Source organism: Euprymna scolopes, chromosome 45 (genome assembly GCF_053919585.1).
Source record: "Euprymna scolopes isolate OS-2025 chromosome 45, ASM5391958v1, whole genome shotgun sequence".
NCBI classification, from domain to species: domain Eukaryota; kingdom Metazoa; phylum Mollusca; class Cephalopoda; order Sepiida; family Sepiolidae; genus Euprymna; species Euprymna scolopes.
The window spans coordinates 21,041,055-21,058,956 of NC_136526.1; the positions used below are offsets into that span (position 1 = coordinate 21,041,055).

The 17,902-nt window shown below is 29.7% G+C and overlaps 1 protein-coding gene across 1 annotated transcript in view; it reads left to right on the forward strand.

Moving 5' to 3' along the window:
* The first annotated feature begins 208 nt into the window (after positions 1 to 208).
* LOC145269283 (uncharacterized) overlaps positions 209 to 17,902 on the forward strand; it is a 45,839-nt gene continuing 28,145 nt past the window's right edge. Inside the window, exon 1 of the mRNA XM_080124966.1 lies at positions 209 to 686. Coding sequence (XP_079981092.1) covers positions 638 to 686 — 49 coding nt within the window. The 5' untranslated portion in view covers positions 209 to 637. The remainder of the gene's footprint in view (positions 687 to 17,902) is intronic.

Below are 17,902 nucleotides of genomic sequence, written 5' to 3' on the forward strand. Positions count from 1 at the left end.
CAACAACGGACGACTATTTACCTTTTAATCCATTTGTGTTGTCCCCCCCGCCCTGCACCGAACCCATTTTTCTTGTTAATTTTATTGCACATTCCCCAATTATTTTTAATGGTAAAAAACGAAGTTTCTTTCTTTCTTTTTTGTTTATTTTGATACGACAAAGGATAATTAAAAAATAATAATAATAATAATAATAATAATAATAATAATAAATAAATCTACGGTAGCACAATAACGAAATAATTAGGATTTAACTTTTCCTTGATAATGGAAGAAAAATAAGAGTTACATCCCTTGAATTTCATTTTATATTCGTAGTTTTAAAATTTTTTTTATGTCTATTTGTATTAAGAATTATTTTATAAGATATATTTAACAAAGTCGATCTCTATAACAATTAAATGCAACAAAAAATGCAACATTTTCTTAATCAATTACAAAATTAAATATTAAGTTATTTAAATATAATTTAATTAGTGATGGTTTTTATTGTACATTCATAGACAAAAGTACTTAATTTCTTTCTTTTAACAAAAAAACTTGAGTATACCTATAATACAATTTTTATACTAAATAAAATTATTTTTTGTAAACTTCCGTACATTCGTAATCACACGTTACAATGTAAATAGCCAAAATGGCGGCTCCTTTGGAGGCTGACGTTGAGATGTCTGAAGTGCGAAAAGGTATTTCATTGATGTATTTTCTACTCCATTTAAATATTTTTGTATATATTAAGATTTTAAATAGTTCTGTTACCTGTTTAATTTTTTTTTTAATTGAAGTCTTTTAAAATTTTAGTTTAAAATGTTTTTTTTTAATTTTTTGTTACCAAATTTGAGACAATTGCATTTTATTTAAACATTTCACAGATTAAAGAATTTTTAGTTTTCTGATTTTACTCATACTAATTGTGTTAATTTCTTTCAAATAAAGCTAAAACGAACTGGTGCTTCTACACTTTATTGTCGAAATTGGAGACGCAATTATATAACAAATAAATGTTATCAAAGGCAAGATAAGTTACTTTTCTACCTAACTGGATATATTTTTCGTGTTTTTATGTAACATGTTTATTCAGCTCGGAAACCATACACTGTTTACCGATGTATTGGAAAATTCAAGATGGCGTCTGACTCTCTCTTTAACACTGTTAGTTTGGGAAAAGGTGTTATAAATAAAAAAAACTGGATAAAATACTGTTAAAAACTCGCTCAATATATGTTACCGTGACATAGGTTGACATATATTGAGCGAGTTTCTAACAGTATTTTGTCTAGTTTTATAATTATAACACCTTTTCCCGAACTTACCGTGTTAAAGAGGGAGTGAGGCGCCATCTTGAATTTTCCAATACATCGGTAAACACTGTATGTTTTTCGAGCTGAATAAACATGTTACATTGAATAAAAACACGAAAAATATATCCAGTTTGGTAGAAAAATAACTTATCTTGCCTTTGGTAACATTTATTTGTTATATATTTCTTTTTTGACAACTTTTTCGAATCTATGTGTACAGTAATACAAACCCGCCATTTTATTTCACGCACCTGCTTTCCAAATTAAGGGGAGAACTTTATATTAAACTATGGCCGAAGCATGAAATAAATAACAAAAAATTAAACTTCCGGAAAGAACTATAAAAAAAAAAAAAGCAAATAAAGTGAAAGAACATATATCCGTAATTGTTTAATTGGAAATGTTTCGATTTAAGAACGGGGAAAGTTTTTCATGGAACATTTTTTTTATTATTGAAAACAGAAAATGAAATGACAATGGTTTAAACTGGGCGAGCGCCATTTGAACAAAACCAAAACATTTATTGTATAAAAATTTATCAAAATATAATTGGAAAAACATTTATTGAAAAGTTTGCGCAAAAAAAATATAATTTTAATAAAACAATTTTGTAATGAAAGCAACATTTATAAAATAGGTTGTTGTTTTCGAACAAATAATTTTAAACATTTTTTTTTTTTTTAAATTAAAGCAACTTTGAAAAGTCAACAACAAATTAACTTAAATGATTGTTTTTTTCTTCTTTTTTTAACAGGTAAGTGGGTTGTTTTTTTGTTTTTTTATTTATTTTCTGTTTTAATTTTTTTATTTATTTCATGCTTCGGCCAATCTCCCCTGGATTTGGAGAGCAGGTGCGTGAAATAAAATGGCGTTTCCAATTTCGGCAATAAAGTGTAGAAGCACCCAAAACTGTAAATAATTGATTTTAATTATTTTATAAGCTATTTTAACTTAAAAAAATTATGACAATTTGCCGGCCACACATTATCAACAATATCCCAAATAACGGCACGCAGACACCGTACACGTGAATGGAAAACATGAATTATTGTTTTTAAAAGTAATGATAAGTACGAATACTGTTCATTAATCCTAACACTGAGATAAGATTTCTGTCGAAAATATTGTGATAGGGATGTAGTCCCTTAATTAAAAGCATAAACTAAATATTTTTGCTATATTTTTCTTTTAAACATATTTATGGGTACAACCGTTTTTCCGCGAGTATTTTTTACGCTCTTATAATAATAATAAAAAAAATCAATGTTTTTTCTTTTACCTTTTTTTTTATGCCCCCCCCTTTTTCTTAATTTTTCTGCACTTATTTTATCTTTTCCGCGAGTATATATATATATATATATATATATATTCGCGTGATCAAAGAAAGAGCCCACACACAAAAAAAGGTAAATATGTTTGCAAAAGCAAAACAAAAAAAAACGTAAATATGTTTGAAAAAAAAAACAAACTTAAATATGTTTGCAAAAAAAAAAAAAAAAAAAAAAAAAAAAACATGTTTAAAATTAAAATATAACAAAAACATTTATTTTTATTTCAAGGGTATCATTATATACATTTTGTGCTTCCATAACTGGGTGGACAGACAGTAACACCAACACCACCTATAGTTAAACGGAGGAAACAGGCTCTCTCTTTCTTCCACACACACACACACACACACATATATATATGTAAACCCAAGGTTTTTTTTTTTGTTCACCGAACTCTTACGCTTTCCCGGCTAATTATACATCTTTTTTTTTAATCTGTGTTTGTATATATGGATATATGTATGTGTTTATGTTTATTTATATATATATATATATATATATATATTCTTTTATTTTACTTTATTTTATTTTTTACAGGAACACATACCCCCCCCCACTTGTCTGTATCCCTTTCTTTTACGCATTCCTTAGTAATTATTATTAACAGTATTATCATTATTATTATTAGTAGTAGTGGTGGTGATTGGTGGAGGTAGTAGTAGTAGTATTGTTACTATTATTTTTATTATTTCATTATTATTACTGTCTTGTTTTTACCGCTATTATTATTATTATTATTATTATTATTATTATTATTATCTCATCATTATAATTGCTGTTATTATCATTATCCCGTTATTATCCCCGTAATTGCTACCATAACTGCTCCCATTATCTTCATTTTCACTGTTAACTCTGACTTTATTTTTATCACAACTATTGTTAATATTATTTTTAATGTATACCTTTAATTTTGTCTTTATCTTTATTTTTATCTTCAATTTTACTTCTATTTTATTTTCATTTTTATTATTACTATTATTATAATTTTCATTACTATTATCTTTCTCACTATTATAATTACCCTACTATTATTGGTATATTTTTACCACTCTTATGGGTAGGAATGGTCTCCTTTGTCATCTTTATGTATCCTTAACCTTTTGCATCAAGTTAAACGCACTCATAGTCATTGCCATCCTAATCTCCGGCTGCCCCCTTATAATCATACTCCCTATATCATAATAGAAGAAACTTAAAAATATTGCCGCATATTACCTTTCAATTTTACAACCTTGCATACTTCCCCCCACCCAAATTATAAGCGATTTTATAGCCGCCATTTGCCGTTTAGGTTGCACCAGTCAAAAATACCACTCCATAGAAAATAGACACACCACAAACAATTAAAATAAATTGCAACGCAGCAACAATACACCCCCAATTTAACCCTAATACATATACCCCTTAATCTCAACACTATGTTAAAGACCATATATATTCTTATATATCATACTATATATAACAAGCTTCTCCTTATTTATTTAGAATTCAATAAAGCTTCCCCCAACATTCTATAATTCCTCTTAATCTTTTTCATCCCTAATGAACCTTACACTAGATGCCGCATCTTCCCCATGCTACCTAACACCATCTCTACTCTTCTGATGAGAAGCATTAGGCTTCGAAATGCCCTGGCATAAAGAGTCCCTTCTATCCCCCAAATTTTGCTTGTATTCCATTATTCAATAAATGATCCATTCTATATCTACCAATATATAGTTTTGTGACTGCATTTCATACTGTTGTTGTCCTATTATATATATATATATATATATATATATATATATATATTAGGTACGGCCAAAATGAATGCCGATGCTCAAAATGTATAAACATTTTGACCCCTCCCTTTTACTTAAAAATTCACCAAAAATCAGGAAATTAACCAATTTTAATGAAATTTTCAGTATTTATCAAATAATGATCACGGAATATAATGAACTAATTATTTTTATTTAAATCTTAGTGAAATTGTATTATTTTGTTTAAACAAAAAATGCTTTTACTAAAGTTATGGTTTTCAGTAGTAAATAAAAAAAGCATCGTAATTTGTAACAATGAATTAAAAATAAAATAATTTTTACAGGATTATGAAAAAAGCCCCTAAAGTCCATATTAATGAATTCGATATAACTCAAAGAAAAATTTATTTCTCGAACTACCAATATTATCATTGAATTAAGCATTGTTTATTTAATATTTTCACAAAAAAAATTATAATTGCAAAAATTATTTCTACTTTTTTTACGCTTACATTTTTAACGTGATCTTTACATGTAAGATTCTAATATTTCCATTCTACGCAAGAACGTATAATTATCAACGTAAAATAATGTTCATATAATCTTGGAAAATAAAGTAAAAAAAATTAAATTGAAAAACAGGAACATAGAAAAATAATTTAATTAAAAAATGGCAAAAATTATACAAACGTTCCATGTCAGTAAGTACGGATGTACAGAGTTGAAAAGAAAACCAGTGTTTTGTCCACTCTCCTCCTCTTTTCAACTACCCGCCTGTTTGTGTTTATCAACTTTAAATTTCACGTAAACATTATGATAAATTTTAACATAAGTGTGTAATTTTTTCAATGATTATAAATTGTTTTCTTAACTAATTCTAATTCTGTATTAATATTAATAAATAATGGTGCTAACTTTTTTTTTTTTCAAAGAATAAATTGTCAGTAGTATAATTAATGAATTTAATTAACTTTTATGCATTTTTAAATGAAGGAAGGCGGATCTGCGACTCAAAAAAAAAATAAAAGTCGCTCTGTATGCCGAAATAATATTAAATAAAGACATAAATTATGTCTAATTTGTCCCTCCATACACATTTGAAATTTTCCACCAGAGGTTTTATGGATACGATAAACAAAGCTCATTCCTACCAGTGATACATTTTTGGATAATTATTACATTTTTTAGCAAAAGTCAAGTACATTTATTGTATTAATTCATTATCTTAAGACTTTAACTTAATACTTAACTTGGAAATAATTCCAGAAAACTTATATTTTTCTTGCCAGAAAAATGTGAACGCGATTTTTGTCATGATGAATTTTTATGTGAAATATACGATTTTTCAGATTTGAGATAAAATTATGCATGTATTTTTTATTTCACACACTTTTTTCTTTGAGAAATTAACTTTAAACTGTAATCTTTCAAATACAATAAAAAAGTATTCGAAAATTTAAAAAATTATTATGATTAACCAGCGTTAAAAACCATGCCCGCCCCTACCGAAACAGCCATTAATTGCCCGTACCTAATATATATATATAATATATATATATATATATATATATATATATATAATTTAAAGGAGATTAGAACAATAGTCTAAAGAGCAGAGTGTATTTTAATGTAATAGTGAAATTACTAGTTTAATTAAAATACAGGAAAGAAAAAGTGCTCGTTGTAAATTAGATATATAAGCTCGATAGGTAAATATCCTAGAGCTAATTTAATATTTAGTAATGTGATTGATAATTTAAAATTTAAAAATCAAATTATAATTAAATTAAAAATCCGTTTCATAAGAAAGAACAACAACAAAATCAATTATTTGTAAGATCGTTTCGGAAAACAGTGTTTTTATTGTGGTAGACATCAAGTTACGGACAATAATTATTACATATAGTTTTTTTAATAAACAAGGTTTCCTCATCAGCAAATTGTGAAGGGTTTTTATTAAATTTAAAAGACACCATAAATAAACCTAGCATTAAAAGTAAGGCAGATGTATCTGGAAAAAATTAAAATGAAGGTCTGAATTTAAAATTGATAAGAAAATTAATATGGGTTAGAGATACCACAATAAAAACACTAATTGCCCATACCTAATATATATATATATATATATATATATATATATATATATATATATATATATATATATATATATATATATTAAATTCCACAGCCAAACAACGTCGCAGCTCACAAGAGCCATGACATTCAACGAACCGGAAGTCCAAGACTCGAGTTTTGTCCTCATTTGGGCTCATCAGTTAGACACATCCGAACTCAGGATTCGAAACCCGAGCCTCTTGCATGCGAGGCAAGCACTCTACCAACTGAGCAAACGCCCCACACACAAGAATTTCTATTAACCAACACAGATCAAGTAAACCGCATCGAAATCCGACTGTGAAATGAACCCACTTCGTCTCGACAAGGGACGCGGCCATCCAACCAGTCAGTAACCCTTGCCGATGTCTCACAAGTAGGATTTTAACTCGAAGGGACGCCGCCATCCAGCAATGCTAACCCAACGAGCAACTTATAATAGGATTTTCAGAATGTGAGAGATTGTATAATAAATTCCACAGCCAAACAACGCCGTTTGCTCAGTTGGTAGAGTGCTTGCCTCGCATGCAAGAGGCTCGGGTTTCGAATCCTGAGTTTGGATGTGTCTAACTGATGAGCCCAAATGAGGGCGAAACTCTAGTCTTGGACTTCCGGTTTGTTGACTGTCATGGCTCTTGTGAGCTGCGACGTTGTTTGGCTGTGGAATTTATTATACAATCTCTCACATTCTGAAAATCCTAATATATATATATATATATATGTTGGCACTGGTTTACAAATTGTCATTGTGCAGAGGGAGACAACTCTTGTTTACTAAGAGATTCGTTTATTTTTTCATCTCATAATTTAGGACACTTAATGGAACAACATTTTTATTAAATCAGGACAGTAAAAAAAAGTTGCGACAAATTTTTTGGCTGACGTACACGAGTGAGGCCCCCATAGAAAAATATGCATCAGCTCCGATGTTGTACGCACCCCATTCAAGGGAGCGTTCATTATTCTGAAAAAGGAAAGAATTTTGGCTTGTGTAGCCTTAGATGTATCAGAATTTTGGAGGAATTTTTGACACCCCTAACACAAAACTGCGAATAAAATATAAAAAACTCATAATTTCTCTTTTTAAAGTGGGTTGTTTATTTTCTTTATGGAATATACTTCTAAAATAAACTATTAAAGTTGTTTAAAAAATAATAGTAATATTATTTTTTATTTTTTAAAAAACAGTGTTTACAAAGTGCCGGCGTTCCTTCATGCAGCCATTTTTTTTTTTTTTACGTAATGAAATCAATTGAATTTTACGAGTTAAATATTTTTCAATTTTTAAACTTTAAAAATCTATCAAAATTTTTCTATTGATTCAATTTTTACGATATTTTCAGTGTCAATGTGAAATTTTATGCTCTTTCCAATAAACTGAATATAATATTTTAGACAAACGTTTTTTTTAAATTCCATCCCCTCCCTATTTTGAAATGTCTATTAAAATTTAAATAATTAATTTACTCACCAAAGATTTATATATCACAAATTGAAGATAAAAGATCAATAAATAAAATATTCTAATTTAAAACAAAAAAAAAGAAGTGTTTTTTGGAAATTTACCTGTGAAGTCCAAAGTGTAAACCCTTTTTTTTTCCACATCGATTTTTTTTTTTTTTTAAGTGGAAGCTTATGTTATGCTTAGATTGTCAAGCAAATATCGGACGCTTACAACAATGTTTTTCTATTTCATTCAATGTTTTCTTTTTTAGATATTTAAAAAAAATTCACTCGATAAAGAAAAAATAAAATATATTAATCAAAAACTCATCTATTTCATTAAGAGAATAAAAATTTTTAAAAATCGGTAGAGTGTTTTTTTTTGTTTAACGGCAAAAACTTATAAGTAACTGTGTTCATTTTCAACTAAGGTGGCCCAAAAGTACTAATTTTGGTTTACAGCACACAATAGAAAGAGATATTAATTGTGTCCCTTTGAAGCCACTGGAAGATAAAGGCGAAGAAAATAAAAAATTTGTCTCCCTTTATTTAAACAGTTAAAAATATCTGAGTTCGCGCTTTTTTGTAATCCTTGTTTAAAAAAGTATTTTATTTAAAAAGGACATGCAATGTAAGTATAAATATGGATAAATTCTTAACAATGAACAATGGAAGTACCCATTGAATAGTATTTTTTATAGGTAAGTGATTTTTTTGGAATCCATATATATTTTTTATCATCGAAGTTACTAAAATTTCGTTGATTTTCTTTAAAAATTTTTTAAAGAAACCGATTTAAAAAACAAATATTGCATAATTTGCTATTAAACCTGTTATTTTTTTAAATTTTGGTCTTTGCTCCTTTAATTAAAAAAATTAAGGTTTGAATTACATTTTTCAAGTAGTTATAAGCTTCGAAAGACAGTAAGTCTAAATATTCCAGTGTTTACCACAAATTTTTAATGGCGATTTCTGACACTGCTAGTGTAGCCTTGTTTTTTTTTTATTTTGACTTGAACTTTGCGCTTTTTTGATTATTTTGTTATTGTTTTTTTTTGTGTGTGTTTTTTTATTGTGTGCCTATCTGTCATGGAATGTCGTTGGTGTGTATCTCATATCGAAAACAGTGAAATTTTATTTGATGATAGTGCACTTATTGATCCGTGCTAGTTTTTAAATAATATTTTCAAGTTTAATTGAAATTTTATTATATCTGTTTTTATTAAATTGTTAGGTGAAAGTACAAAATAGGTACACAATACCCTCCCGTCCCCATGTTAAGAATCTCGGGCCCCCAAAAAATATCCATCCAAAGAAAAAAAACAAAAACATAACAAAATAATCCGAAAAGCACAAAGTTCAAGCCCAAATTAAAAAAAAACAAGGCCACACAAGCCAAAATTCTTTCCTTTTCAGAATAATGAACACTCCCTCGAATGGGGTGCGTACAACATCAGAGCCAATGCATATTTCCTTATGAGGGCCTCAGTCATGTACATCTGCCATTTTTTTTAATGTAACAAAGGTGATAACATAAAATTGGGGAAAATTGCAGTATTCGTAGATGTTTTATAGTAAAACGTGAAGATTGCAGAAACATGGAACATAACCCAGGAAGCATATTTTAGATTACATCATAATGGCGTCTAACATGTTTAGCTGATCGCGATATACTTTTTTTTTTTTTTTACAAAAACAATAGCAATTGTTCTACTCAATGAATTTTCATAGTTTTTGGATATATTACTATTTTCGACCAAACAATTTAGTAAATCATATTGTTTTGCTTAATATTTAAAAAAAAATCGATCTGTCACCTCTTTTGGTTTAAGCATCAAGATTTCATTTATTGGGAGATGCATAATTATTACTATTAGCGACAAACTATTGTAAAAGAAATACCATTAAGAACTTAATTCAAAACAATTTATTTTGCGATACCAACTTATTTGTGATCTATTTGTGTTAAAAATATTTAAACATTTATTAGTTCTTGTTCAGAATTCCCACAACAAAACAAAAATAAAGGAAAATCTGTGTGTGTTACATAGTCATAACAAAACAAAAACTATAAAATTACAAAAATCACATAAATTGATCAAATATTTTAAAAATAAAATCAAATTTCATGAGTAGCCGTGGAATGAATGCCTCATCACCATTTCAGAAAAAAAAGTTTATAGAAACAAACCAGATAACTCAATAATATTTCATACTTACTAGATGTGGTCTAAAATGCTACCAAAGGGAAAATAAGGTTTTTTTTGTAATTAAACACTTAAAAAATTAGTACAAACCTGTTTGTGTGAAGTCTGCAGAGTTCTGTGTAGACAAAAAAAATAAAGAAAAAGTTAAAAAATGACCGCCTTTTCTTTTTATATGCTTGTGATATTTTCACCTAATATGCAAATGAGATGCTTCCGGTTGGATATAAATATGCTGATTTTTCAGAGACTGGGTTGATTTTCGGATTTGGATGTCAGAGTAGCAAGTGTTGTCAATAGTGCGTCATGTTCTAGAGTTAAGTTTTGACGGAAGAGTGTTGAGATTTGAAGTAATGAGTTTTGACAGAAGAGTGTTGAAATTTGGAGTAAAGAGTTTTGACAACAGAGTGTTGAGATTTGGAGTAACGAGTTTTGACAACAGAGTGTTGAGATTTGGAGTAAAGAGTTTTGACAACAGAGTGTTGAGATTTGGAGTAACGAGTTTTGACAACAGAGTGTTGAGATTTGGAGTAACGAGTTTTGACAACAGAGTGTTGAGATTTGGAGTAACGAGTTTTGACAACAGAGTGTTGTGATTTGGATTAACGAGTTTTGACAACAGAGTGTTGAGATTTGGAGTAACGAGTTTTGACAACAGAGTGTTGAGATTTGGATTAACGAGTTTTGACAACAGAGTGTTGAGATTTGGATTAACGAGTTTTGACAACAGAGTGTTGAGATTTGGATTAACGAGTTTTGACAACAGAGTGTTGAGATTTGGAGTAACGAGTTTTGACAACAGAGTGTTGTGATTTGGATTAACGAGTTTTGACAACAGAGTGTTGAGATTTGGATTAACGAGTTTTGACAACAGAGTGTTGAGATTTGGAGTAATGAGTTTTGACAACAGAGTGTTGTGATTTGGATTAACGAGTTTTGACAACAGAGTGTTGAGATTTGGATTAACGAGTTTTGACAGAAGAGTGTTGAAATTTGGAGTAACGAGTTTTGACAACAGAGTGTTGAGATTTGGAGTAACGAGTTTTGACAACAGAGTGTTGAGATTTGGAGTAACGAGTTTTGACAACAGAGTGTTGAGATTTGGAGTAATGAGTTTTGAGAGCAGAGTGTTGAGAATTAGAGTTGAATTTAGGCAGCAGAGCATTGAGATTTAGAATTCAATTTTAACAGCAGAGTGTTGAGATTTGGAGTAACGAGTTTTTGGCAGCAGAGCATTGAGATTTAGAATTCAATTTTAACAGCAGAGTGTTGAGATTTGGAGTAAAGAGTTTTTGGCAGCAGAGCATTGAGATTTAGAATTCAATTTTAACAGCAGAGCATTGAGATTTAGAATTCAATTTTAACAGCAGAGCATTGAGATTTAGAATTCAATTTTAACAGCAGAGCATTGAGATTTAGAATTCAATTTTAACAGCAGAGTGTTGAGATTTGGAGTAAAGAGTTTTTGGCAGCAGAGCATTGAGATTTAGAATTCAATTTTAACAGCAGAGTGTTGAGATTTGGAGTAAAGAGTTTTTGGCAGCAGAGCATTGAGATTTAGAATTCAATTTTAACAGCAGAGCATTGAGATTTAGAATTCAATTTTAACAGCAGAGTGTTGAGATTTGGAGTAAAGAGTTTTTGGCAGCAGAGCATTGAGATTTAGAATTCAATTTTAACAGCAGAGTGTTGAGATTTGGAGTAAAGAGTTTTTGGCAGCAGAGCATTGAGATTTAGAATTCAATTTTAACAGCAGAGTGTTGAGATTTGGAGTAAAGAGTTTTTGGCAGCAGAGCATTGAGATTTAGAATTCAATTTTAACAGCAGAGCATTGTGATTTAGAATTCAATTTTAACAGCAGAGCATTGAGATTTAGAATTCAATTTTAACAGCAGAGCATTGAGATTTAGAATTCAATTTTAACAGCAGAGTGTTGAGATTTAGAATTCAATTTTAACAGCAGAGTGTTGAGATTTGGAGTAAAGAGTTTTTGGCAGCAGAGCATTGAGATTTAGAATTCAATTTTAACAGCAGAGCATTGAGATTTAGAATTCAATTTTAACAGCAGAGTGTTGAGATTTGGAGTAAAGAGTTTTTGGCAGCAGAGCATTGAGATTTAGAATTCAATTTTAACAGCAGAGCATTGAGATTTAGAATTCAATTTTAACAGCAGAGTGTTGAGATTTGGAGTAAAGAGTTTTTGGCAGCAGAGCATTGAGATTTAGAATTCAATTTTAACAGCAGAGCATTGAGATTTAGAATTCAATTTTAACAGCAGAGCATTGAGATTTAGAATTCAATTTTAACAGCAGAGCATTGAGATTTAGAATTCAATTTTAACAGCAGAGTGTTGAGATTTAGAATTCAATTTTAACAGCAGAGTGTTGAGATTTGGAGTAAAGAGTTTTTGGCAGCAGAGCATTGAGATTTAGAATTCAATTTTAACAGCAGAGCATTGAGATTTAGAATTCAATTTTAACAGCAGAGTGTTGAGATTTGGAGTAAAGAGTTTTTGGCAGCAGAGCATTGAGATTTAGAATTCAATTTTAACAGCAGAGCATTGAGATTTAGAATTCAATTTTAACAGCAGAGTGTTGAGATTTGGAGTAAAGAGTTTTTGGCAGCAGAGCATTGAGATTCAGAATTCAATTTTAACAGCAGAGCATTGAGATTTAGAATTCAATTTTAACAGCAGAGCATTGAGATTTAGAATTCAATTTTAACAGCAGAGCATTGAGATTTAGAATTCAATTTTAACAGCAGAGCATTGAGATTTAGAATTCAATTTTAACAGCAGAGTGTTGAGATTTGGAGTAAAGAGTTTTTGGCAGCAGAGCATTGAGATTTAGAATTCAATTTTAACAGCAGAGCATTGAGATTTAGAATTCAATTTTAACAGCAGAGCATTGAGATTTAGAATTCAATTTTAACAGCAGAGCATTGAGATTTAGAATTCAATTTTAACAGCAGAGCATTGAGATTTAGAATTCAATTTTAACAGCAGAGTGTTAAGATTTGGAGTAAAGAGTTTTTGGCAGCAGAGCATTGAGATTAAGAATTCAATTTTAACAGCAGAGCATTGAGATTTAGAATTCAATTTTAACAGCAGAGCATTGAGATTTAGAATTCAATTTTAACAGCAGAGTGTTGAGATTTGGAGTAAAGAGTTTTTGGCAGCAGAGCATTGAGATTTAGAATTCAATTTTAACAGCAGAGCATTGAGATTTAGAATTCAATTTTAACAGCAGAGCATTGAGATTTAGAATTCAATTTTAACAGCAGAGCATTGAGATTTAGAATTCAATTTTAACAGCAGAGTGTTGAGATTTGGAGTAAAGAGTTTTTGGCAGCAGAGCATTGAGATTTAGAATTCAATTTTAACAGCAGAGCATTGAGATTTAGAATTCAATTTTAACAGCAGAGCATTGAGATTTAGAATTCAATTTTAACAGCAGAGTGTTGAGATTTGGAGTAAAGAGTTTTTGGCAGCAGAGCATTGAGATTTAGAATTCAATTTTAACAGCAGAGCATTGAGATTTAGAATTCAATTTTAACAGCAGAGCATTGAGATTTAGAATTCAATTTTAACAGCAGAGCATTGAGATTTAGAATTCAATTTTAACAGCAGAGCATTGAGATTTAGAATTCAATTTTAACAGCAGAGCATTGAGATTTAGAATTCAATTTTAACAGCAGAGCATTGAGATTTAGAATTCAATTTTAACAGCAGAGCATTGAGATTTAGAATTCAATTTTAACAGCAGAGTGTTGAGATTTAGAATTCAATTTTAACAGCAGAGCATTGAGATTTAGAATTCAATTTTAACAGCAGAGCATTGAGATTTAGAATTCAATTTTAACAGCAGAGTGTTGAGATTTAGAATTCAATTTTAACAGCAGAGCATTGAGATTTAGAATTCAATTTTAACAGCAGAGCATTGAGATTTAGAATTCAATTTTAACAGCAGAGCATTGAGATTTAGAATTCAATTTTAACAGCAGAGCATTGAGATTTAGAATTCAATTTTAACAGCAGAGTGTTGAGATTTGGAGTAAAGAGTTTTTGGCAGCAGAGCATTGAGATTTAGAATTCAATTTTAACAGCAGAGCATTGAGATTTAGAATTCAATTTTAACAGCAGAGCATTGAGATTTAGAATTCAATTTTAACAGCAGAGCATTGAGATTTAGAATTCAATTTTAACAGCAGAGCATTGAGATTTAGAATTCAATTTTAACAGCAGAGCATTGAGATTTAGAAATCAATTTTAACAGCAGAGTGTTGAGATTTGGAGTAAAGAGATTTTGGCAGCAGAGCATTGAGATTTAGAATTCAATTTTAACAGCAGAGCATTGAGATTTAGAATTCAATTTTAACAGCAGAGCATTGAGATTTAGAATTCAATTTTAACAGCAGAGTGTTGAGATTTGGAGTAAAGAGTTTTTGGCAGCAGAGCATTGAGATTTAGAATTCAATTTTAACAGCAGAGCATTGAGATTTAGAATTCAATTTTAACAGCAGAGCATTGAGATTTAGAATTCAATTTTAACAGCAGAGCATTGAGATTTAGAATTCAATTTTAACAGCAGAGCATTGAGATTTAGAATTCAATTTTAACAGCAGAGTGTTGAGATTTGGAGTAAAGAGTTTTTGGCAGCAGAGCATTGAGATTTAGAATTCAATTTTAACAGCAGAGCATTGAGATTTAGAATTCAATTTTAACAGCAGAGCATTGAGATTTAGAATTCAATTTTAACAGCAGAGCATTGAGATTTAGAATTCAATTTTAACAGCAGAGCATTGAGATTTAGAATTCAATTTTAACAGCAGAGTGTTGAGATTTGGAGTAAAGAGTTTTTGGCAGCAGAGCATTGAGATTTAGAATTCAATTTTAACAGCAGAGCATTGAGATTTAGAATTCAATTTTAACAGCAGAGCATTGAGATTTAGAATTCAATTTTAACAGCAGAGCATTGAGATTTAGAATTCAATTTTAACAGCAGAGCATTGAGATTTAGAATTCAATTTTAACAGCAGAGCATTGAGATTTAGAATTCAATTTTAACAGCAGAGCATTGAGATTTAGAATTCAATTTTAACAGCAGAGCATTGAGATTTAGAATTCAATTTTAACAGCAGAGTGTTGAGATTTAGAATTCAATTTTAACAGCAGAGCATTGAGATTTAGAATTCAATTTTAACAGCAGAGCATTGAGATTTAGAATTCAATTTTAACAGCAGAGTGTTGAGATTTGGAGTAAAGAGTTTTTGGCAGCAGAGCATTGAGATATAGAATTCAATTTTAACAGCAGAGCATTGAGATTTAGAATTCAATTTTAACAGCAGAGCATTGAGATTTAGAATTCAATTTTAACAGCAGAGCATTGAGATTTAGAATTCAATTTTAACAGCAGAGCATTGAGATTTAGAATTCAATTTTAACAGCAGAGTGTTGAGATTTGGAGTAAAGAGTTTTTGGCAGCAGAGCATTGAGATTTAGAATTCAATTTTAACAGCAGAGCATTGAGATTTAGAATTCAATTTTAACAGCAGAGCATTGAGATTTAGAATTCAATTTTAACAGCAGAGCATTGAGATTTAGAATTCAATTTTAACAGCAGAGTGTTGAGATTTGGAGTAAAGAGTTTTTGGCAGCAGAGCATTGAGATTTAGAATTCAATTTTAACAGCAGAGCATTGAGATTTAGAATTCAATTTTAACAGCAGAGCATTGAGATTTAGAATTCAATTTTAACAGCAGAGCATTGAGATTTAGAATTCAATTTTAACAGCAGAGCATTGAGATTTAGAATTCAATTTTAACAGCAGAGCATTGAGATTTAGAATTCAATTTTAACAGCAGAGCATTGAGATTTAGAATTCAATTTTAACAGCAGAGCATTGAGATTTAGAATTCAATTTTAACAGCAGAGCATTGAGATTTAGAATTCAATTTTAACAGCAGAGCATTGAGATTTAGAATTCAATTTTGACAACAGAGTGTTGAGATTTAGAATTCAATTTTAACAGCAGAGCATTGAGATTTAGAATTCAATTTTAACAGCAGAGCATTGAGATTTAGAATTCAATTTTAACAGCAGAGTGTTGAGATTTGGAGTAAAGAGTTTTTGGCAGCAGAGCATTGAGATTTAGAATTCAATTTTAACAGCAGAGCATTGAGATTTAGAATTCAATTTTAACAGCAGAGCATTGAGATTTAGAATTCAATTTTAACAGCAGAGCATTGAGATTTAGAATTCAATTTTAACAGCAGAGCATTGAGATTTAGAATTCAATTTTAACAGCAGAGTGTTGAGATTTGGAGTAAAGAGTTTTTGGCAGCAGAGCATTGAGATTTAGAATTCAATTTTAACAGCAGAGCATTGAGATTTAGAATTCAATTTTAACAGCAGAGCATTGAGATTTAGAATTCAATTTTAACAGCAGAGCATTGAGATTTAGAATTCAATTTTAACAGCAGAGCATTGAGATTTAGAATTCAATTTTAACAGCAGAGCATTGAGATTTAGAATTCAATTTTAACAGCAGAGCATTGAGATTTAGAATTCAATTTTAACAGCAGAGCATTGAGATTTAGAATTCAATTTTAACAGCAGAGCATTGAGATTTAGAATTCAATTTTAACAGCAGAGTGTTGAGATTTGGAGTAAAGAGTTTTTGGCAGCAGAGCATTGAGATTTAGAATTCAATTTTAACAGCAGAGCATTGAGATTTAGAATTCAATTTTAACAGCAGAGCATTGAGATTTAGAATTCAATTTTAACAGCAGAGCATTGAGATTTAGAATTCAATTTTAACAGCAGAGCATTGAGATTTAGAATTCAATTTTAACAGCAGAGTGTTGAGATTTGGAGTAAAGAGTTTTTGGCAGCAGAGCATTGAGATTTAGAATTCAATTTTAACAGCAGAGCATTGAGATTTAGAATTCAATTTTAACAGCAGAGCATTGAGATTTAGAATTCAATTTTAACAGCAGAGCATTGAGATTTAGAATTCAATTTTAACAGCAGAGCATTGAGATTTAGAATTCAATTTTAACAGCAGAGTGTTGAGATTTGGAGTAAAGAGTTTTTGGCAGCAGAGCATTGAGATTTAGAATTCAATTTTAACAGCAGAGCATTGAGATTTAGAATTCAATTTTAACAGCAGAGCATTGAGATTTAGAATTCAATTTTAACAGCAGAGCATTGAGATTTAGAATTCAATTTTAACAGCAGAGCATTGAGATTTAGAATTCAATTTTAACAGCAGAGCATTGAGATTTAGAATTCAATTTTAACAGCAGAGCATTGAGATTTAGAATTCAATTTTAACAGCAGAGCATTGAGATTTAGAATTCAATTTTAACAGCAGAGCATTGAGATTTAGAATTCAATTTTAACAGCAGAGCATTGAGATTTAGAATTCAATTTTGACAACAGAGTGTTGAGATTTAGAATTCAATTTAAACAGCAGAGCATTGAGATTTAGAATTCAATTTTAACAGCAGAGCATTGAGATTTAGAATTCAATTTTAACAGCAGAGTGTTGAGATTTGGAGTAAAGAGTTTTTGGCAGCAGAGCATTGAGATTTAGAATTCAATTTTAACAGCAGAGCATTGAGATTTAGAATTCAATTTTAACAGCAGAGCATTGAGATTTAGAATTCAATTTTAACAGCAGAGCATTGAGATTTAGAATTCAATTTTAACAGCAGAGCATTGAGATTTAGAATTCAATTTTAACAGCAGAGTGTTGAGATTT